This window comes from Podarcis muralis, chromosome 8 (assembly GCF_964188315.1).
Source record: "Podarcis muralis chromosome 8, rPodMur119.hap1.1, whole genome shotgun sequence".
NCBI lineage: Eukaryota > Metazoa > Chordata > Lepidosauria > Squamata > Lacertidae > Podarcis > Podarcis muralis.
In genome coordinates, this window is record NC_135662.1 from 2,278,160 (window position 1) to 2,302,979 (window position 24,820).

Consider the following 24,820-nt stretch of genomic DNA (forward strand, 5'->3'; position numbering starts at 1 on the left):
CTGGCTGGGTTTCCCCATTCACTCTGGGCGGCTTCCAACAAAACAGTAAAATACAATAACCTATTAAACATTAAAAGCTTCCCTAATCAGGGCTGCCTTCAGATGTCTTCTAAAAGTCTGGTAGTTGTTTTTCTCTTTGACATCTGGTGGGAGGGCGTTCCACAGGGCGGGCGCCACTACCGAGAAGGCCCTCTGCCTGGTTCCCTGTAACTTGGCTTCTCACAGCGAGGGAACCGCCAGAAGGCCCTTGGATCTCGACCTCAGTGTCCAGGTAGAACGATGGAGGTGGAGACACTCCTTCAGGTATACTGGGCCGAGGCCGTTTAGGGCTTTAAAGGTCAGCACCAACACTTTGAATCGTGCTCGGAAATGTACTGGGAGCCAGTTTAGGTCTTTCAAGACCCGAGTTATATGGTCTCGGTGGCCGCTCCCAGTCACCAGTCTAATTGTTGAGTACATAATGTACTTCCTGCAAACTGAGGGCCACATTCTCTTAGGTTAACAGTGTAAGAGACTTCCTACTTGCAGTAGGTAGGGGCGGAGCCAAAGATCCATTCATCCTATCACACAAACACAAACCTGTTCCCACTGTGCGACTGCAATTTGAAATTGGGGGGGGGGGATCCCCTCCCCTCCATGCAAATAGTAGGCATTGGGACTCCAGTTCCAGAATGGGACCAGGGGTGGGCTTTTAAACTTTGCTCCCACTGCAGTCCTGATCTTGACTGCCACAGCCATTGGCATTGGGGGAAAATTCGATCGACCCCTGTTTCTTCCCATGGGCAAACAGAAGAGGGGAGAGAAGACAATCATATTTTCACTACCACTAAAATGCACAGCGCAGAGCCAAAGGGTGTATCAAATTTCATAAGCTGCATTTCCTTTTATCCTCAAATGTTATTTTGAAAGACCTACATTGGCTCCCAGTACGTTTCCGAGCACAATTCAAAGTGTTGGTGTTGACCTTTAAAGCCCTAAACGGCCTCGGTCCTGTATACCTGAAGGAGCGTCTCCACCCCCATTGTTCTGCCCGGACACTGAGGTCCAGCTCTGAGTGGTTCCCTCACTGCGAGAAGCCAGGTTACAGGGAACCAGGCAGAGGGCCTTCTTGGTGGTGGCGCCCTCCCTGTGGAACACCCTCCCACCGGATGTCAAAGAGAAAAATAATTATCAAACTTTTAGAAGACATCTGAAGGCAGCCCTGTTCAGGGAAGTTTTTGATGTGTGACATTTTTATGTATTTTTAATCTTTGTTAGAAGCCGCCCAGATTGGCTGGGGAAACCCAGCCAGATGGGTGGGGTACAAATAATAAATTATTATTATTATTATTATAAATAGTAAATTCTTATTATTATTACATCTCTTTGCTTCTTTATGTGTTCCTACAAAGACCAAAACCGATTGGCCACTGCAACGGAGCAAAAACTCCTTCCAAGTCTCCTTCCATGTTGGCAGGGGGAGAGCCAAGTCTTGGAGACAGAAATACTGGTGCTGGCTGCTGGTCTCCTCACCCACGCAAGGCAAGTTCTCTGTGTTGAACAGCAATTAATCACTCCTCCCTGAACGCTGAGTAAGGAGTGAGAGGGCATACCTGCTGGGTGAGCCGCTCTCGCTCCTTTTCCAGCATGTACGTGACATCATCCCCTTCAGCAGTATCTTGGGCGTGCCTCTGCCTCTCTTCCTCAAGATCCAAGATTACCTTTCAAAAGAGAAAAGAACACCATCCATCACCTTGAAAGACAACAATAATTACAAGTGTATCCAGATGTGCAGGCCGGGTCCCTTTCTGCCGAAAGCAAAAATGAAAGCTCTAATGAAGGCATGCAGAACCCCTGACCTTGACTTACGTGCAAGGGTTCTGAGAAACTACACTATCAACCCACCCCCGTCCATTTTCGGCAGTTTTCAAGGTTTGTCCTCTTTCGGCTTGTGAAAGAAATGACAAAAACATGCACAAAGAACAGCAACAGACACACACATAGTGACACTTTGCTGAAATAATTTGCTGAACAATTCTGAAAACCTGAATCAGTTGTTATATGAATTTGAGCCCAGCAGAAGAAAACCTAAACAGATGGACAAAAACAGATGCTCAGAAGAATGAAAGTCTTCTGGGTCAAAAATGAAATTTGTACAAATATACTTTTGTTTTCTATTATTTTAGAGAGACAACTGTTTCAGTCACTAGCAGCACAAAGCCAGGGAGAGAAAAGGGGGAATCTTGTAGCACTTCGAACAAATCTATTTCAAGTGCTTTAAAACCTGCTTTGAGCAGCATTTGGTAACAGCTGGGAGCTGGAGATTGTTTCCAGCCCATTCCAAGAGAATCGTGGTGCATGAAAGAGCTTTGAGCTCTGGAGTCGGTCATTTGTTCCCCTGCCACGAACCAAGTCAGTGTGGCTGAGGGAGCCTTTGGCCCACAGGCCTGAGCTTCCCCACCCCTGAGCTAGATCATCTTCAATCAATTCTGAGAAGTTCCCTACAGTTCCAATAGCAGCATCAATAATAAAAATCACAGCACATTTGTGTTTAAATATCTGAAGAGTGCTAGTTAGAGGCATCATATAATGTTAGCCCTGCAATGTGATTTTACTGAACATAAGCAACATTTGAGATACAGAAATGTGCAAAACAGCAATGAAAATGTCACATCAAATTATAAAAGTGGTCCAATATGTAATGTTAACCTGTCATGCAGTATCTTTCTTTCTTTTTCCCCCTTCCCTCCCTCCCACCTCATGAAACCCACCTTTCGATGCCTGCTCTCTGCAGCTGCGAGCTGGGACAACATTTTTTCCTGCATATTCTTGCAGTGTTTCATCACAACCTTCAGGATGGACAAGGGATTGGCACAAACGGGCTGCTTATCGCCATGGTTCTCTTCCTTCAGCGCCTCAAAATCCCTCTGAAGAGCCATCAGCGGATCACTGATGTTGAATTTTCCATAGCGCTCTTCAATGAAAGCATCTCTGCGCTGGGCCTGAAACACATGATCAAGTTTTTCACGTTGTTAGCTACCAAAGAAAAGGAAAGAGAGAACTCCCAAGATAAAATCCTCATGGAAACAGGAGTCATGAAAGGTTGGTCTGAGTAAAAAACCACCATAATGACCAGCTGAGATGCACAGATGGGGGACAAAGGAGACATTCTAGAGGCCCCGACAAACAATAGGGGGACTTTAACCCCCCCAAAAGAGAGTCACTTATGACAACATTGCAATGCTTATGGTAGTTATCACAGGAGCCAACTCCTAGAGGCTGAAGGGTCTTTGCCCCCCCCCCAAATATTTGAGCCCCCCGCCAAGTTAATGGACATTATTATTCAAATGGTGTGCATGCACTACGTCATGTGATCGATTATGTGGTGCGGGGATCACCTGCCCCACTCAATATTTTATTCAAGTTGGCACCCTGGTAGTTATTGGTTATAACAACAACATATTTTTATAAGTACAGTGGTACCTCGGGTTACATACGCTTCAGGTTACATACGCTTCAGGTTACAGACTCCGCTAACCCAGAAATATTACCTCGAGTTAAGAACTTTGCTTCGGGATGAGAACAGAAATCGTGCTCTGGCGGCGCAATGGCAGCAGGACGCCCCATTAGCTAAAGTGGTGCTTCAGGTGAAGAACAGTTTCAGGTTAAGAACAGACCTCTGGAACGAATTAAGTACTTAACCCGAGGTACCACTGTAATTTCACAGGTGTAATATACCATCTATACATCATTTCCATCATATTTTCTTTCAAGGCATTACAACCTTTAAATTTTATTCTTTTTTTCCACAACCTCTCCCATTCTTTAAGCACTGGATGTACCATATGATTTCCAAATTGTCTTTGGCCTTCATGTTCATTAGTGCCTCAAGATGCTATATAAAGGCTTTGTTCCATAGTCTCCCATCACACCTCTCAGGTAAAGTTAGTACAGTGGTACCTCGGGTTATAGACACTTCAGGTTACAGACTCCGCTAACCCAGAAATAGTACCTCGGGTTAAGAACTTTGCTTCAGGATGAGAACAGAAATTGTGCTCCGGCGGCGCAGCAGCAGCGGGAGGCCCCTGTAGCTAAAGTGGTGCTTCTGGTTAAGAACAGTTTCAGGTTAAGAACGAACCTCCGGAACGAATTAAGTACCGTATTTTTCGCTCTATAACACGCACTCGACCATAACACGCACATAGTTTTTAGAGGAGGAAAATCCGTAGGCATGCCACCCGTAGGCATTCCCTCTATAACATGCACAGACATTTCCCCTTACTTTTTAGGAGGAAAAAAGTGAGTGTTATGGTGCAAAAAATACGGTACTTGACCCAAGGTACCACTGTAGGTGGTTCCTTCTATTAGGATAGACTGAATGGATCCGAAGAGGGGAGGGAAGCTGTAAAGGACCACCAGGGACTGCCACCCCTCTGAGCTTTCCCCTTTTGTGCAGAGGCAGGATCAGGGCCCCAGTCAGTAGGGCTTGCTGTCGGAGAATGGCAGGGAGGCAAGCAAGCCTGCAGTCAGACAAGGCCTGTTGTTCCTCCTCCCTGTTGTGTGGCCCTGATACAACAGATGAGTTACGGACTCATTGTTAAAACCGTGTTTATGGAAGACAATCTTACTCGGCTACGAGTGATCGCCAAAGAAGAAGAAGGGGAGAAGGGGCACAACTGTTGAAAACTAGGCTTCAGAGTTCCTTTGGTGCTGGCATTAACCTTTTTTTTAAAAAAAAAGCACTGTGTCTGGGTCCATCTGACAAACCGCAATGCACAGGGGCTCTTGCCTCAGAACACAATGCTATGTGTGATACTGAAATTAATACCTTATTACAAGCCACAAAGGAGAGCAGAAACCTGATCAGTATCCTTCCCTCCAGCCATGATTTGCACCATCATTAACTGCAGCTATCAATTTACACCACCGCTTTTCCCAGCAGGAAATCATTTGCAGGAAAAGGAAGCCCAGCTTCCAAATGCAGAGGTCTGTGGTTGTTTTAATTACCGCCAAAAAAGAAATTCCCAAGATCAGCACAAAGGAACCCTTTCAACCGAAGAACCAAGGGTCACACACATCCCTATGACCCCTTTGTGTTAGCTTACGATGACTGATGAACACATCAAGGCTGGGCAGTTGCTGGCTGGACAGCCGGCTTCCTCTTCCATTGTTGGCAACCCTGGGCTAACAGATTACAAATGCACACAGGGATCTATTTATAAACTACAATGTAGTAAAGCGGACTTGATAATGGGTCACAAAAGAGTCCAGGATTTGCTTTAGATCTGGGCATTTGAAAGGGATTAAATTTCTCCAGGCGGTGGGGTTCAGCAATTTTACAAACAAGAGTGGCTGGGGAAACCCTGCCAGATGGGCAGGGTATAAATAATAAATTATTATTATTATTATTATTATTATTATTATTATTATTAAGGCGGTATCTCCTCTTGAGATGTAAGAAGGCCTCACTTTTCGTTCTGCCCTGCATTTGCCACTTGCAGCACTGTTTCCATTCCACTACAATGCGCCTTCCACCAAAAATGGCATTATTTGCCTCCCTGTCCACTGTGGTGAATTCTGTAACTTAATTCACATTAAGTAATTATGCAAATTACACTGTCATCACAGTTTTCTACCCAGGTCATATCAATGCAAAGGGAATGCAATGCAAATGAAGGGTAGGACCATGATCAACTGCATATTGTCTGTGGACTGAACACAACAACAATGAATCTTATTCACTGGGTTGATTTCCCTTCTAGATATGGGACGAATAAATGAACAGCAATTTCTGCTCCTATTTCCATTTCTCTGTCTTTCCTACTCTTCTCCCCTAATTTCTACCAAACACTCACAACCAGCAGAGGTAGACAGTAGAAAGCTGTAGGGCAGGGTAGCTGGGTTTGAGAACTCATTTTATGGTAATGACAAATATATTGTCTTTAAGAAATCAAACCTCCCCTAGAAAGTCATCAGACCACTAGGCTAGCTCACGTAGAATTGACTACTTCTCCATGTTGTTGTTTAGTCATTTAGTCGTGTCCGACTCTTCGTGACCCCCTGGACCAGAGCACGCCAGGCACTCCTGTCTTCCACTGCCTCCCGCAGTTTGGTCAAACTCATGCTGGTAGCTTCGAGAACACTGTCCCACCATCTCGTCCTCTGTCATCCCCTTCTCCTTGTGCCCTCCATCTTTCCCAACATCAGGGTCTTTTCCAGGGAGTCTTCTCTTCTCATGAGGTGGCCAAAGTCTTGGAGCCTCAGCTTCAGGATCTGCCCTTCCAGTGAGCACTCAGGGCTGATTTCCCTAAGAATGGAGAGGTTTGATCTTCTTGCAGTCCATGGGACTCTCCAGAGTCTCCTCCAGCACCCGAATTCAAAAGCATCAAATCTTCGGCGATCAGCCTTCTTTATGGTCCAGCTTTCACTTCCATACATCACTACTGGGGAAACCACTTCTCCATACAGGAACTCAAACAGAGCTGATGGCAGTCCTGACTTCTGTGTGACCTGTTTTCTTGTGCATTTCCTTTTCAAATTGCTCCTGAACCCTGCCTCTCACTTTAGAGAGTCTGGAGTTAGTCTGCAGGAAAAGCTAAGCCACATGGCTGGCATAACTGAGGGTGAAGTTGGCTGAAACTTTTTGGAGAGAGGCTGGGAGGTGACTTCGACCGCCACCTGAAACCCCGGAGAGCACTACCAGTCAGAGTAGACATTACTAGGCTAGACGGATCAGTGGTCTAACTTGGTATATAAGGCAGATTTTTATGTTCTGCTCCTGCTATCTGATGGCACAACAAAAGACTGCCACTTACATAAAGGTTTCTTGACTTGGCAAGGCATATTTTGACAGGTCAGTCTTTGCTCTCTCGACTCCATATGCAAAACAATTATAGACTCGAGGGATTGTCTTTTACGTCACTTTGCTCAACAATATCACCCCCCTGGCATTGTATGTTCCGGCTCAAGGCTGCTTCGTACATTTACTGGTACACGTCAGACAGTTCCACTTCTGGCATTTTAGCTGTAGTGGATACACAGTGCTAAAACGAAACAGTGAAGCAGCCCTCCGGAGGTCTGAAGGCTAATGGAAAATTTTTGCTCTCCTGACTGTTCTGGGAAATCCATCCCAGAGCCTCCTTCCTTGTTCAAGGCACATAAAAGCTCTCGGCGCACAAAACAAGTCCCAGTTTACCGACTGAATCACATGTTCTGAACCACAGACACCACCACTGTCCCACTCTGGGATGAGAACACTGATACCCATTTAGAGCTACTGAGCAGAGAACAACAAGGCATTTCATGAATCGCTTCTACAACTGGAGAGGAAAAACACCCCAGGAAATTTAAGAAGCGGAATGGTGCTAGCCTAATCTCAGTCCACACAAATACGAAATGAAAGAGCAGCGCCGCTTCACTTAACGACTGTTCAGTAAATGTAATGCCAGTCTGGAGAGCGAGACTGCTGATCTACCACATATTCATCGCTGTGAGGATTGAAGCATGTGGAAGAGTAATCCTACAGAGAATCCGAGATTAATTTATACAAAAGCAGCAAAGTAATTCTCTCCTGTTACTATTTGTCTCTTCAAAATCTGTTCTTAACTAGCTTAAGAAGAGCGCCAAACCGGTATGGTTTGCATACTCCCAACGCAGCTTATAATGTCATTTCAAATAAGCCTGACCTGATTAAGTTTTGACTACAGTAAACCTAATGAGTAGGGGCAAAGCTAGTCAGAAAAGAACAGCCCTTCAAAGGTAAGCTTCTGGGATCCAGAAAAACCAGAGACTGTATTCTGTTCAAAACTTCTAGTCACTTACACAAGGTAGATGCTTTAAAGGTTTTTAAAGGACACAGCCACTGTGAATGCCCATGTTTCTCATGGTAGAGGGGCTCTCCCCCTGATGAGCTAATTGGTAAAAGCCTGATCAAGTACAGAGGTTATTTGCATTAGAAAAAGAATTCACAAACAGCATTTATGGCAGGGAAACGAAGAAAACATTTGGAAATAGTCATGTTTTCCCAGCTGTTTAGGATTGCTGTAAACATCAAAAAGGAAATAGGAAAAAGAACAGTAAACAAAAATACTGAAATATATACAAGGGCTGAAATTAAAAGTACACCAAGGTAACAACAACAAAATTACAGGTAGATTTCTGACCGAATCAGTGACTCCAACAAGGGGTTGTATTATTTACTTGCTTTCAGGTAAGAAGGCACAACAGTTCTCAAAATTGAAGGGTAAATGTTTAGCAACCTGGTCATCAAGGTCTCTTGAGAATGTAAATCAGTCTTTCATCCTTTCTAAGTGGGAGTTAGCAAAGACCTCCTGCAGAGAAAATTCCCCAAATGGTTTCAGATCCACTTCTGAAACGTCAGTAATCTTGAGACACATTTTCTTAAGAAAACAGGGCACTTCTGAGAAGTTTTACAACCCCAGAAGAGGCTGCATATCCAGATACATGTGAAGAGAATTAGAGAAGAACTGAAGCAGGAATGAAACGTTTTTCTTCTACCACCAAATAGCAAGAGCAGCTCCTTTAAGCAAAACTATTCCTAATGTTTATTGTTCACAAAGCACCTTGGGGTTCATGTGGTTAAAAAAATGTAGGCTTTCTTGACAGAGCAATCTTGTCTCCTTGCAAGACTAACAAGGGAGCTGTGCTGTGCTTGCACACACACTAGACATCTGGGGATCTTTATGAACACAAACACATGGTTAAGCCATACCAAATTAAGTACAGTAGCCCTTTCAGCATCAATAAAGACTTTAATTTTAAACAGTAGCCCTATAAAGCAATAGCTCTGCTGAGTCTGTTAAACAACATACAGCTGTCAAAACTAGCAAGCTAACCATTTGTATTAGAGAAGGCAATTATGTCCTTTCTACAATCTGTAACATATTGTTTCAGGAGCTGTTTCACAGAATGAGCCACTGTTGGGCAGAAATGATTCAGGGATGCCCCAAGATACTTGTTTATTGTCATAAAATGTATACACCACTAGACTGAGTTGTTGTTTTTTACAAAGTGATTTACAATAATGATGAAACTATAAAATTATCACTTAGAAAATTTACAATAATTAAAGACTTTCAAAAAGTTAAAACAACAACAGACAAAAGCAGATTAAAACTTGCATCAACTTTCTGAACATCTGGGTAGGATCTGGTCTGAAGGCCCATGAAGCCAACAGCCTGGACACCATGATGGTCTAAAAGGTGGGGTAGAAATGTAATACATCATAAATACATATTGGCTGAGCTTCGAAGAAATTATGAGAATTCCCAGCTTGTAAGCATTTTGGACAGGAACTAAGGATATGGTTCCCCCCGCTATATATTTTCAATATAGCTGTGTTTTCTTATAAGTCCTGCAAGCAATCTCAAAAGTCAAAGACACAAATATAGACTTATGAATAGCCATTGTCCCAGAGCCAGTAGAAAGTCAAAATTACTGTGTGTGTATGTTCATTTTTAACTTTGTCTAGAATTGAAAGAACAACTGTTGACAATGAAAAACTATTTAATTCATGGGTAGCCTTCAGTTTTGTTTTGTTTTTTAAAAAAGAAAGCATAGAATTCTACAAGACAAGGAAGATCTTCACCCTTCTGAAATATTGATGTGATTTGTTCAGCAGGACAAATCCTTTCAGCTTGGTGAGATTAGGAAAACAGGAAACAGGCCGAATAATGAGATGTGAACTTATTTGATTATTATTTTCATAAAGAATAATCATGCACATTTTGATCCAATAGTCACTTGCCACATTTCTTATTTAATATGGAACTATGAACACAAGGCAACCAGTTTGTCCAAATTTGGATGACACAGCAAGTGGCAGCAACTCATGGCTCAGTGGGGATTTGAACCCTGGTTACCCAGCTTCAGCACTCTAACCACTACACCACCCTGATGAAGGCTGTGGGCACATGACAGCTGGAGTAATGAGCAGAGGAATGGGAAAGATGCCACTGAGTACAGGCCAGTATGGAATTAAGAGGCGCTCAATGCATGAAGAAAGATACACTTTGAAAGGAAGAAACGGGAAGTGTTGAGGATTTTTGCGCTGCTGTGGGAGAAATGCTTAGCGCCGACTTTTTCTTCTTCTTTTGTATTCCTTGGTTCTTTCTTTACAAAGGGCTTAACCAACTGATTCCTCCTGACCTGCAATACATCCCACAATTAGCATTTTTGAAGCAAAGAAATAGAGCTCTACTATCCACATTTATTTTCCCATTTTAACATCAAACAAGCAAGCGACTTAAACTCCTGGCTTCACTGTAGTATTAAACCACACAATTCTCTAGCGGCTTTCGTTTATACAGAACGGCCTCTTCTAGAAAACAGAAAATGGCATCTTCTTTAAATAGCTCACCATGCAATCTTGAACTTCCTTATTCCTAGTTTCCCCCCTAGAGACAGATGTTTGAAAATAAATACAGGCTGAGGTCATAAACAGGGGGTAGGAAGAAAATGAGAACAGACTAAGGCAAGAAAGTAATCTATCAGCCAGAAACATGATAAAAGACTGAACCTCTTATCTCTAGTCCACAGCTCTAGATCCCAGTGATGCTCTGTATAATAAGGCTTTAAAAAGTTACCAGTGTACAGTATTAAAATAAAATACAGCACACAAGGTTTATTTGGCTAATCGCATTAAAATCTCAGTCCAGTGGACAAAGCCTGATCTATCGACTTGATATTAAACCACGAGCAAGATCCACTGTCTACACTTTCCCCTTGTCTACAGAATGAAAATTTGCACCCAGTGCCTTTAGATCCCCATGAACTCAGTATATTTTTTTAATACTTCATATGGAGATTTTCCAAGTTGTACTACAGGCCTTCTCTGAACGTTTTGAGTCCCAAGACAAATTCGAAGCCGTTACAATTCATCTTCTCCTGTAACCCATTGCCCCAAGTTCTATGTTAGCAGATTATGCCTTCATCTTTGCTCCATGATAAAGAAGATGCTTGAGACTTTGTCTGAAACAGAAGCTTCAGAGTCTCCCCCCCCCCCTTTTTTTTTTGAACACTACCTGGAGGAGAGTTAAACTTGCCTCCCCACTCCCATGGGACTGTGGTTTACATAACTAAAAAGAACTTAACTGCATTCAAATATCTAATTTGACCCACACCATGCAGGAGTGAAAGGAAGGTATAGCGGGGGGGGGGGGGATTCATGCAGCATTTTCCTTCTTCAGTGTTCAGCATAAAGGTAACGGTAAAGGGACCCCTGACCATTAGGTCCAGTCGTGGCTGACTCTGGGGTTGCGGCGCTCATCTCGCTTTATTGGCCGAGGGAGCCGGCGTACAGCTTCCGGGTCATGTGGTCAGCATGACTAAGCCGCTTCTGGCAAACCAGAGCAGCGCACGGAAACGCCGTTTACCTTCCCGCCGGAGCAGTACCTATTTATCTACTTGTACTTTGACGTGCTTTTGAACTGCTAGGTGGGCAGGAGCAGGGACCGAGCAACGGGAGTTTACCCCGTCATGGGGATTTGAACCGCCAACCTTCTGATCGGCAAGTCCTAGGCTCTGTGGTTTAACCCACAGCGCCACCTGCAGTGAAGTAAAATAGCGCTCCCCACCCCTGCATCTTCTTGTTTGTGCCCAAGGTTTCAAAGAACAGGAGGCAGTCAATGGCAACCACAAATAATGGCTGGTTATCAACCAATCCAAAATCTGCAGACCTAATATTAGTCCAGTTGTGTTTGAGTTTCAAAGCCATACTTGTTAACATTTCATCATTCTCTGATTTTCTTTATGGTATTTTTCTACTAGTTGAAAATGAGTAAATGCTTTAGACCTCCGTAACTGATTTTAAAATTAACACCCCTTGCTGAAGAACCCAACTCTTTTTACGCCCACACCCATGTGCCTTCTTCTGCTGTTCAACTGTCCTGTTCAGGAATCAGCATCTTAATACTGTCCCCCCATTTTGTGATAAATGGCTCCAATCATAGTAACAGTGACTTTGGGTTGTAGCCAATGAACTCAACCCATTAGTGTAAGGATTTCTGCTTGCACAAAAAGGCGCTTCCCCTTCCTCTCCCCTTCCAAATCTGTTCTGGGATTCCCCCAATCTGCCAGAGCAGATTGAGAGGGGCATGTGGGAATCCAGTCCAGGGCAACACCCAGCCCAGCTTTCTATGATCCTGTTTAACACATTTATATCCCTCCTTTCCTCAGAAACCCCCTCAAAGCAGACGGTCTTCCTGTTACACAATTAAGATTGCTACTCAAGGTTGAAAGTCTAGTGTTACACCCTTCAATTTTCCTCTTTCCTGTACAATCAGTAAAAACCTCAGTTATCCTTGTGTGTACCATTTCAATTATTGCCCCCCCCCCCCAATCCTTGCAGCTTTCAAATACAGGCAACTTGTATGTCTTGCAAGAGACAGTTCATTTCTTTGTAAATCTTTCATTATTCAGAGAAACACTAATTAAATTCATGTGGAAAGAAACGTGCAGTGATGCAGGAGTTCAGTCACAAAGATGAAGTAAGACCTAGCAGCTTTTCCCCAAAATGAGCTTCAATCCAGCAAAGCAATTACTCAAACTACTGGAGCATTTGTACACTCGAGAAAGCCACTTGCCCTGCTTTACTGCTCAAGCTGTTCTGTGGCATACGCAAGTTAGTGCAGGTGGGCAAACCCTTTTGTTCTTAGATGACATTGATGCATAGCCATAAACATAAGCTGGCACAAAATGCTCTGTCCATAATTCTAAACTGTTTGAATCACGATTATTTAGTCTGTAAAGATGCACCAGCAATTTAATAAGAATAACACCCTCAGCAGACATTTTTCGGGGTGTGCTGAGGGCTGCACCTATAAAGTGGGTGGGAAATTCCACTTGTTCAAATGTTCTTTCACAGGCACTTTTAGATATACACCATGGTTATCTGTAACTAGAAGTAAAACCATAAGAAGAGCCTGATGGATCCTGTTCTCAGAGTGACCAACCAAATACCTATGGGAAGCATGATAGCCAGTGTGGTGTGGTGGTTAAGAGCAGTAGACTCGTAATCTGGTGAACTGGGTTCGATTCCCTGCTTCTCCACATGCAGCTGCTGGGTGACCTTGGGCTAGTCACACTTCTCTGAAGTCTCTCGGCCTCACTCATCTCACAGAGGATGAGTGTGGGGGAGGAAGGGAAAGGAGATTGTTAGCCACTTTGAGACTCCTTAGGATAGTGATAAAGCGGGATATCACATCCAAATCCAAACTCCTCCTCCCGTGGTTACCATCAGCTGCCATTCAGAAGCATGCTACTTCAGATAGTGAAGATTGTAGCCCAGGCATCCCCAAACTCAGCCCTCCAGATGTTTTTCTGACGATAATTCCCATCATCCCTGACCACTGGTCCTGTTAGTTAGGGATGATGGGAGTTGTAGTCCAAAAACATCCGGAGGGCCAAGTTTGGGGATGCCTGTCATAGCCATCAGGGTTAGTAGCCATCGATAGCCTTATCCTACATTAATTTGTCTAATCCCATTTGAAAGCCATTCAATGATTCAATTCAGGGGATAACGTTTTTGGCTCAGTGGGCCAGATCTTTATCTACCCAACTTGAGTGAGCCAACCTTGGCAGATGGGAAGGACCATCTCCTGCCAGCTGATTGACAGGGGGTTGGTCCTTCCAGGAGGGGAGAACAAAACTCCCTGCATATCAGCTGACGTACAAGGTGTTCAGTTCTGCTTTCTGCAGCCATGTCTTTATCTGCCCCAAAGCTGACCTCAGATATCGGGTATGGAGCAGGTAAGTGTGGTTTAGGGAACAACTATAGTAACCTCCTGTCTAACCTAGGTCCATGGTTGGCTATATGTAGTATCCTCAGTCAAAAGAAAGGCCTGTTTGAGAGTTGGTCACACATATAAATTTTAGGCACTAAGCCATTTTTGCCATCATTAGAGTTTCTGGCCTTGCCTGGATACGTCCTCCTGACACACAGCTCTATTCATACAACGTATTGTGGGACATATTCTTAGGGCATGCAAGATGATGCTTATTTCCCTCCAAATGAAATTAGTCCAGAAACAGGGATACAATTCACTGTAACAAATAGTCAGCTGCAAAGGGAACGATTATTAATGATTACCAACATATACATTCAGAAAGAGAGACTATGGAAAGTAACCACATTTCTTATTTTGTAGCTTCGGATACAATTTAGACACGTCGTGTCTTGGTCACGTTTCTAGTAGCTATCTAGAGCTCCAGACACCGCACTCAGAAAATCTTAAAATCAAGACCCTGTAATAGCTACTTGTCACATGTGTACCACAGAAATGCTCATTTAATTACACTCCCCAGCTACACTGTCATTGCCATTCCTTCTCACAGGCTACCTCAGGGTACAGGCACACCTTTAAAACAAGACTTCAGAGGAAAAGCTCTAAGCTGCCTGATAAAAATCAGCAAAGCAAATACCAGAGCTATAGCTGTCTTTGCACATGTTCACTTAATGTGGTAAGTTAACATCCAATAATACTTTTTCTCATAGAAATAAAAAGAGGCAGCCTCTCAGGTATACAGGAGGTACAGCTCTTTAAAATAACTTTAAAATAACTTTGCCCCAATTAAGTATGGTATATTTCTTATACAATGAAATGAAGTTTGAAGGTCTTTGGGTACCATTCATCACATTAATACCACTACAGGTCTTTGCTTTTAGAGGACATAGGTCTAAGATGGTTTTATCTAACAGGCATATTCAGACCAAATATCACACCCATGTCATATATTTGAAGCACATGGCTTCCTCCAAAGAGTCCTGGGAACTGTAGATTATGCCTCACAAAGCTACAACTCCCAGCACCCTTAACAAATCACTAAAGCATGAATCACTGCACCAAGGCTATCCCTGTCCAAGAACAGCTGTAGTCCACATACCAAATGTACCCGAGCCTCAAGTGACAAAGATGGATCCAGGAGAGTCGCTAAACCACAAACGTATTCTCTCAGACGAAGAACAATGCCATTAAGAACAGAGAAATTGTCGATTTCCAAGGCACATTAACCCTCATCCATTCCACAACTAGAGCCAAACAATGTTCCAGACCATACTCAGCTTCTCCTCAGATGTTATGGAAAAACTGAGCTGTGTTGTATTCTGCATACTGAAGATGATTTTCCTCAAAATTCCTAATGACTGCTCCCAACAGCTTCATATAGATGCTAACCAGCACTTGCAACAGGGTTATAACCTGTGGCTCACCACAGAACAGGGACTGTGGGACTGAGATACAGCCCCCCCATGCTATTCTCTGGACACAGCCCTGCAGATGGATTGGAAACACTGTAAAACTGTGACCCCAGCACCCACCCCACAGAGTCACTCCAGGAGAATACCATGGTCAATGCAGCAGACAGACTGAGAAGCAGGACCAGACACGCATTTCTCCATCCCACTCCACCAGGGCAATGAAGGCTGATTCGGTCCCCAAACCACACTTGAATCCAGATTGAAATGGACCTGAATAGTCCACATTCTGCCGGAACTCCTGAAACTACTTAGCCATCATACTCCCCACCACATTGTCCAAGAAACAGGTATACATGACTGGGTGGTAGTTTTCGTAAACTGCAAAGTAGGGTGGGTGAACACTTAACAATACAGTGGTACCTTGGGTTAAGTACTTAATTCGTTCCGGAGGTCCGTACTTAATCTGAAACTGTTCTTAACCTGAAGCACCACTTTAGCTAATGGAGCCTCCTGCTGCTGCTGCTGCGCCGCCGGAGCATAATTTCTGTTCTCCTCCTGAAGCAAAGTTCTTAACCTGAAGCACTATTTCTGGGTTAGCGGAGTCTGTAACCTGAAGCGTATGTAACCCAAGGTACCACTGTACTAGGGTGGTAGGACCTAGCAAGAACCAAAACATTTCAATATGTCCCTAAGCAACAGACTTTAACATTGCATAAGCTACGTAGGTTAACCTGCACTGCAGAGGAGGCTTTAGAAAAGAACTGACAGAAACCAATGAAGCTAATTAGAAATCTGAAGGAAGAATTTTGTTGCTATTCCTGCCTGCTAAGACTACAAGAGCTGTTCACCAGATCGTCTCTTTACAGAGACATGCTGAATCATGAGAGTTAGAACAAGAAGTTCAAGTTTCGCTAATCTTCTATGGTGAAAGGAGAGCAACTCTGATTTAAAAATTTGAAATAATCAAGGTGTTTAACCATAGGATTGTCTGCACCTGCTATCCCCTCTGACATAAAATGCCAAGATATAGATGGCTGCACAGCACCTGTGCTCTAATACAGCTAACAAATCTGTAGCTTACCTTTAAGGCTTCTATGACAAGATCTCTTGCTTCTAGTTCCCCTTCAAGAATGCTAAACAGAGTCAGTAGTTCAGGTTTGCTGAGTTTTTCCAGATTCATCTTGAACACCTGGAAAGAGAAAGTTTAATTAGATATTGTTTTTGAACAGCCAGCAAGCAATAAGGTACATATGAGATGCAAGTCTGAAGTTTCCAGATGAGAAGCCCCATTACCAAAAGCTCACCACTCCTTTCTTTATGGCCACCATAGCTACTTGCAAATGAACAATCATTCACCTTTTCCCTTGGGCTCACTAACAGATGCACACCCAGATGGCCTGGGAACAGCACAAGCGCTAATATAGCAGCATTAGTCACCAAGTAACAACCCCTTTAACCAGGATAATTAATATGAGTGTTCATTATAGATATAGAGATAGGTAGATAGATATGTACAGTGGACTAGCGACATAATTAGACATTTAGACTAGATGGCTAACTATCCTGTTGACAACAATTATGTATTCATAAAATCTGAAATCTTAAAATGGATGTTTGAAAAATAATCACTATGTGATACAATTGGCTTGCATAGAGTAGCATGACAGAACCACATATTACACAGCTTACTTTTTGAAGATGTTTTCTGACAAAGTTTTATTACTTGCTCATACTGGAATCACTAGAAGTTATCCTACCTTATAAATGTGAAGCACCAGATATTAGAAGACACCACACTGCAAATCACTTGAAAGCAACATTTCTTACATATTTTGAGTCCAACTCAACTTATTTCATCAAGTACTATTTTATATTATACATATATTACGGTGAGCATGCACACTGACTTTATTATCTACAGGACACTTTGTTCCACCTCGGCCACCACTTTGCAAGCTTTTTGTATTATCCACATAGATCTAAACAAAGACTGCATTCATGCTTCAGTTTACTCTGCATCCAGAGTGCTCCTACTGCTGGTATGTGAAGTCATGCACACATCATATTAGCCTCAATCTACATCTATCCTGAGAAATACTGCATTTTGATGCATTTTACTCTAAAACAACTTTGATCAGATTTGAAAATGTAAGCCATTTGAAGACATCCTCAACCCTTCGCCATTCACTGGTCTGGAAAAACAGTGGGAAACTTGGAAACACATCCAACTATACAGATATGTACAACATGCAAATGTAGTTTCAAATGCAGCAGAAAAAATGACCTTGCTGCAATTTAAGCTGGTAGTGTACACATAGCCAAAGATTCACTCAAAAATGTTTAAGTCACTAGTTTTCACCTTGAACGATGGTCAGGGATGTTGTGGGCAACACTGGCCTCTGTCCCTCTTTCCCTCCCTCTGATGCCCTCTCCCATCTCTGCCTCCCAAAGGCTTGCACAGCTGTTTGTTGCAGCAGCCCTGGCTACAAGCTCCACAGCTGAATGGTGCCTCTGGGGCTGGCCGGGGGGGTGCTACCCAGGCCCCTGTGGGGCAGTGGGAGGAGGTACCTCTCTTAGGGATAGGGGGGCAGCTCATAGACCAGGGGCGGCAGCTGTACCTGCCCATAGGACTCCCAAGGAAAGGGGAGAAGGCTAAGGGAACACTCCACAAGGGTGTTCAAAAAGGGTGACACAACTGGGCTCCTGAGCCCCACAGGGGTGCCGCAGAAAGAATGGAGTCATGGACTCAAAAAGGTTGGAAACCTTTGATTTAAGGCATGACAGTTTTCCAGTCGCTGATGGAAAATGTATGAATGTGCTGCTGAGCATGTCGTGAGAAATTAAGAGTTCTACTGAAATCCCACAGCATTTAATTGGATTACTCCCGTTCAGGATAAAACATCCAAGTTATTCGGTAGAACAGAGAAAAGACACGGCTGGTCTCATTTCTCCAAATGAAAGCATGACTATGCCTCCTTTTATGGGCTGTGTCCAATACTATCCCTACTCAAAGTAGGCCCATTGAAACCAGCTAGATCAACTTCATTCAATTAATTCCTCCTGAGTAGGACTTAGCCAGATACAACTCTATGCTATTGCAGCTGTTTAAAATCCAGTGCAAGTGTTCATTACAGCGATCAGCATACGACATAAACTCAGTGCTGCAGATAAACAAGTTGACAGTCTGGGGGAAGTTTAAACAGTTTGGAAAACTCATAAATGCCTGCTTTCATGATTTCCTACAAGACCAGACATCCAAATTGGGTTCGACACAACAAAGGAGGTGGCACATTTCTCTTGAAGTAACAGCCACATTTCCCCCCTTTCTGAAAACCTTCCCTGAAGCACACATTTACGCTGTTACTATAACATCCTGGCAACTTTAACTGGCACTTCAGCAAGGTCACTGCTACATAAAGCAAACTATGATGGAGTCAGAGGCTAGACCATAATTTACTTAAAAACAAACAATTCCTAACAGCTGTACTGCTGCAGACTGAAAGTACACCTTTGTCCCGAGTTTTTAAAATAGAGTTTGATGAGCCCATATACAGTTTTTACAAGAGGATATGACTTTTAAAAGAAATAGTACCGCTACAGGAAAGCAGAGAGATCAGTGGAAAACAGTTAATAACGAAAGTCCAAAATGTTTTGCTCACAAGCCATAACCTGATGCCTACGTATTCCACTAATTTTAAAATACAAGGTGAAAGCCTGCCAGATATTTTCAACTTGGGAATGTTGTAAGTTAAAACTGCTTCTTGAGCTTAGGAGTTCTTCTAGGCAACTATTTTTAGTTTAACAGCTGCATTTTGGGTTCATAGATTGTATAATCTGGTCTTACACTGTCTTTGAATCACTTTATTATTTGCACTGTTACAAAACCTGAAGGTGGCCCGGAGGGGTGGGGGGTGATATTCCTTGCCAAAACACAGACCACACTATTTTCTTACCATACTTTCTTCTGTCATCTCATGGCTAGCTGTTCTGTGCCACCTTTAGATCTCAAAATTTCATCAAGAAAGGCACATACAGTGAAGCAGTAGCACAGTTATTATGTCAAGATAACAGCTTCCATGTCATTTGTTGGCAAAATGTGAACTATCTCAATAGCCTTCTTTGTGTCAAGCCTAAACAAAACGGACTAAGCCATGACTACAACATAATAATCCAAGAAGTATGGCATTTCTGAATCATCATTATGTTCACAAATAGACTAATCAGTGGGGGAAACTTCACAACGCTTCTGAAAAACCAGCTCAATGCAGCCGTTTGTAGTACAGATTTTCCAGAATCTGTTCTAAGTTTAAAGGCTTTGCCTCAGATGCCTTGTACTATTTCCTTGGAACAAACTACAGCAAACAGAGGCAGCACTTTCCTGCAATTATTGGAGATATTTCCTGTCTTTCTAAACTCTTTGATAACACATACCTGTTATTGAAACAAGGCTTCTCTGTGCACAACCTCTTTTAAATTCATCGTATCCAAGTAACAGTGGAATTTTCAGCACTACACAAAACTCTCTGAAGTGCCAGGTGAGATTATGCTGCTATGTTCACGTAACGTGGAATGTATTACTTTCTTGTGGTATGCATGCAAACATACCAGCATCTACAGAAGCTTATGTTTGTAGTGCTTTGTAAATTAATCTATTTACTTTTGAATTTTAAAAGGTTATTCTCATCAAGCTATATTCAAGCTTAAACCTCCACAATCCACATACTTTAGGGCAAATATGCACCATCTTTAAACTTAGCCATTTTTAAATATACTGTGAATTGCAGCCTAAAAAACTGAACCCAGATTGTATTTACCAAATGCTAGGAGAATTAGAAGAAAATTACACTGAGTTTAATAAGTAAATATACTTGGGATAGCAGCTTAAGAGTGCAATTCTATGCTTGTCTAACTCAGAAGAAGAAACAACCAAGTACTGTGGCACCTGAAAGATTCTCTAGGATATGCTCTCTTTGACTGGTGCCGTGAATAGGATGTAAGCCTGTTAGGTACCTAACTCGATTCCAAATTTGTTAGCTTAAGCAGCAATGCTATACCCACTTATCTGGGAGTAAATCCCAATCAATTGAACTCAATGGGACTTATTCTGAGTAGATAGGTATGCATTGTTTATCTCAAGCCACACTTCCATTGCCTTCAAAAGTTTTGCACCTAAAAACTCTGCATATAACCTCTTACTCAGCTGAGACAAAAACATCACTTTCCCCACAATTACTAGCCCATTATCTCTGCCTCCTACTTATCGATATGCAGACAAATCAGCCAGGGGAGATCTAAAGGCCAAGTATGTATTCCAATGCCAAACAAAAACCAATAAATTAGTCTCTCTTAGAATATTATTTTTCTTTGTAAAGGGATATTCTTATTGCTGGCCAAAAGCCACTGAAAACAAAAGCCTTATGCTTTTTTAGAAAGAGGAATCTTATTTAGCAGCAATCATAAAAATATTTGCACATGCAAGAAAAGCTTGCTCAGACTAAGGCTGTATACACATCACTCATTTAAATCAGATTTAAAGTGCATGTGTAGGCTGCATATACATCATACATTTTTGCCCCAAAGAATCCTGGGAACTGTCATTTAAAGAGCCATTAGCAAACTACACTTCCCAGTAGTAAAACAGTTAAACAGGAGTGGGGAATATTTGGCCCTCCAGAAATACAACCTGCATCCCTAACAAACCTGGCCAATGGCCAGGGAGGATGGGAGTTTTAGTTAACAATATCTGGAGAGCCAACGCTTCCTCATGCCTGTGATTAAATCTCAAGATCCTCTATATTTCCAGGCTGTTAATGGAGGAGGCAGTTTTTGTATTTCTAGGTTTGCACAAAGAATTCTTTGCTGTCATTCCAGAGTAATTTCCATAACTTTCATTAAAAGGCTGAACTTCAATAAAGTACTTGATCAATATTCTTTGCACAATCAAGTATGCCTGATCTTTTCTTTATTTTGTCACCCGTACCCTGGCACTCTTTACTCTAGTGTGAATTTCTAGCAGCATTCTGAGAATGACCTAGCAATGGTGCCAAGCGACAAATCTAAGCCAGCAATTTATCCATTAAACTTAAGACAAGGGATGCAACATTCTAATACTGTTCTTGGATATCACCCATACAGGCCAAGCTCTAGATTCAGGTAGGTAGTCGAAATATATATAAAAATAATAATAAATGTCCAGTAGCACCTTTGAGACCAACTAAGTTTGTTCTTGGTATAAGCCTTCATGTGCATGGACACTTCTTCAGATACTATGCCAAGCTGTGCAACTTGGAAGTTGCGCCTAAAAATAAATAATGAAGGCGCCAGATGAGCCTCCCTAGAGAGACCAGTCCACAAACAGGGAGCCACTGCAGAAAAGACCTGTTCTCGTGCTGCCACCCTCCAGACCTCATGTGGAGGAGGCACATGAAAAAGGGCCTCAGATGGTGGTTGCAGGGCCTGGGGCAGTTCATATGGGGAGAGCTGGTCCTTGAGGTATTGCGGTCATTTACTTATTATTGCCATTGTCTGTCAAGACAGATGGATGCCAATGACGAAAGAAGAATGAATAATTTTTTATTTATTTCTTAGTTCATGTCATATCCAGTTTATTCCAACTGGGTATCTATCTACCTAATCCAGGAACTGTTAAAAACTTTATTCTGAGATACAAACTAGGCTCTCAACAACTTTCAGCTCCCATCATTGATGACACTCTATGAACTTGCAAATGAGCTGTTGCGATGAGTCACATGGAGCTTTTACCAGCAGTGGAGAAACACTTGCTCAGCTGTCCCCATCCCATTATCCATCTATAATAAAAAATAGAAATGTGGAATGGTTCACATCCCAATAGCATGAAACCCACAACTGGATCAGGAACAGGCCGTCTGAACTTCAGGAGCAGAGAGATGTAAATGGCTATTTGTCATCCTTCAGAAGACAGCCATGAGCTCCACTTAAGTGTGTAAAGTTTGCCTCTCATCCCCAATGATGGTGGAGGAAGAAAAACCTACTTATTCACTGTCCAAAACTGAAATTTGCAGATTGGGTAGACACCCTCATTTCCGTCATCTTCCAACTTCCTAAAACACCATGGAATAGGTTCAGTCTAGAAATGGAAGCAATTTCCTTTGCAAGAAGAACTTCCCCTCACGTAATGCAACTCATCAGTAGCTTCCATTTACTACAGAGAATGAACAACTGTTTCCTTCTCATTCTCCTCCACACCTCAATCCTCCTTTACATCTTGGTGTTCTCAGTCAGGACGGTTAACAAAAAAATTGTCTGACACAACCATGTTTCTAGAAGAGGCAGACAATGTTCCTTTTAGAAATTCCCATCTCAGTCACTGTGAGGTAAGCCAGCTGGAGAGAGCAGCAAAAGAACAAGAAAGCTGGAAAACACATACAGAAATGTGCATGCTTATCTAGAGGGGCACTATCTCCTGCATTATGGGATCTCAGGAATGATAATTCCTAGTATAATCCAGATCACTTTTTGCTGCCTTAAAAGTTTAGGATGGCCAGTTTAGACATCTGGTTCCTCTCCATTCCTTCCTTTGAAGTCACTGGCATTTGTGCAGTGCAGCATGTGACCAAAATCAAGTTAATGTAACATTTCTAGAATTACTTTTCTGTGATAAAGATTAAAAGCACAATAGCCATATGTGTGTGTGTGACACAACTGTCCTATGCAAAAAAAAGTATATAAAGGCACTGTGGGTTAAACCACAGAGCCTAGGACTTGCCGATCAGAAGGTCGGCGGTTCGAATCCCTGCAGCGGGGTGAGCTCCTGTTGCTTGGTCCCTGCTCCTGCCAACCTAGCAGTTCGGAAGCACGTCAAAGTGCAAGTAGATAAATAGGAACTGCTCCGGTGGGAAGGTAAAACGGCGTTTCCGTGCGCTGCTCTGGTTCGCCAGAAGCGGCTTAGACATGCTGGCCACATGACCCGGAAGCTGTATGCTGGCTCCCTTGGCCAATAAAGCGAGATGAGCGCCGCAACCCCAGAGTCGGTCACGACTGGACCTAATGGTCAGGGGTCCCTTTACCTTTACTTTCAAAGACCATATCAGTATTTTTATAGTCAAAGGGAATTACATACAAGACTGTTAGTTAGTAGTACTGTATATGAATTACATCAAGGGTGGCCAGCAGTTTGCCCTACTGATGTATAGGCCATGCTGCGGGGATTAGTGATAGTTGTAGCTCGAAACATCTAAAGGGTACCACATTCGCTTATTCCTGAATTACAGGTTTTAAAATCAGAATCCTGATCCTGGTTTCCTGGCAATCCAAATTAATTTACTTCAAGTAGTAAGCATTAGAAATATTGCAGGATGTTACATTAACATCTTAATTCATGGAAAAGCTAGAACCCACAGCTAATTTGGTGTGTTTGCTTTATTCCTTGTCTATAAGTCTTCCAGGACCAGATGCCTCCAATAACCACAGAGTAAACATTATAGCAACTGCTGACCTATGTTGTCAGTGCTACTACAACCGCTAAGCACACCTTCAGCAAACACAGAAATTCAGTATAGCTGCAACAAGAAAAACTTCCTACTAACTTCCAAAGAAGCAGAGATACTTGCAAAGCAAAGTTAGTTACAGCAAGAGGCAATCTTGAGAAAACTGATCATAACTTAAGACTTAATTTGAAACCACTGGGAAACATTTTTTAATTACTAGAAATAGTACTGTCATTACTTAGGTATTCTTTAAAAAATGAACAGGAAGAAATCCTTTATGCTACCCACTAAAATATTATTTTCATGTTTGATATCTAATATTTGTAAGAAACTCCCTTTCACTAGCTATCAGCATATCAGTCACACATATTTATCATGTAAACACAGAGCAATAATCATGGTTTTGGCATTTTGCAACAGTGTGTTACTGTTTGCATGTCACACAATGCAGGTGACAAGTTAAGAACAGTATAATATTAACTGAGAGCGCATCAAAACAAAGCAACTGACAGCATCCCTCACCGAGTCATGAAGGACGTTTGACGTGTAGTGCATAAGGTTCAGTAGCCCAAAACAGTCAGTTTAAATAATGCCCAAATTACATTTAGCCACTTGTTTTTCCAAGGTTCAATTTGCTTTGATGGAAAGAAGTCCTGTCTAACACTGTCACAGTACCCATTAAAAAATAAGTACTCCCTTGTTTTTTCCTTACCAAATTGCTCTCGGGCAGATCTAAAACATTCCATACCTAGCCACTTCACAAAGTATGTACAACACACTTCATATATCATCTGAACAACTCCCATCATCCCTAGCTAGCAGGACCAGTGGTCAGCAATGATGGGAATGGTAGTCCAAAAACAGTTGGAGACCCAAGTTTGGGAAACCCTGCTTTAAAAGTATCTTCGCAAGACTGTCTTTTTTTTCCCCCTTCTCCTGCCAATCTGGAGGGGAGAGATACTTTTGACAGCTCAGGTTTGACAGTTCGCAACTAAGTCTCTAATAACTGCAGCGAGGTCTTTCGTTGCTTTAAATTCCTGCAGTCCGGGGGGGGCAGACTTCCTTATTTTTTGCCCTCCCGTTTTCAGCCAAATTTTCAATTTTTAAAGGTTCCTAATTTTTTCCCTTCTTACTCACGGGAATCCAGTCCAGATTTTCT

The 24,820-nt window shown here is 42.5% G+C and overlaps 1 protein-coding gene across 3 annotated transcripts in view; it reads right to left on the reverse strand.

The window, feature by feature from the left end:
• LOC114600177 (CTTNBP2 N-terminal-like protein) overlaps positions 1–24,820 on the reverse strand; it is a 37,918-nt gene that overhangs the window by 4,857 nt on the left and 8,241 nt on the right. For 2 of the 3 annotated variants that reach the window (XM_028736010.2, XM_028736011.2), the window contains exons 2-4: positions 16,275–16,382; positions 2,751–2,981; positions 1,593–1,700 (exon numbers count right to left, since the gene is read on the reverse strand). In XM_028736010.2, the coding sequence (XP_028591843.2) occupies positions 1,593–1,700; positions 2,751–2,981; positions 16,275–16,373 (438 nt within the window). In that variant the 5' untranslated portion in view covers positions 16,374–16,382. The remainder of the gene's footprint in view (positions 1–1,592; positions 1,701–2,750; positions 2,982–16,274; positions 16,383–24,820) is intronic. The other variant, XM_077932678.1, reaches the window with a different exon arrangement.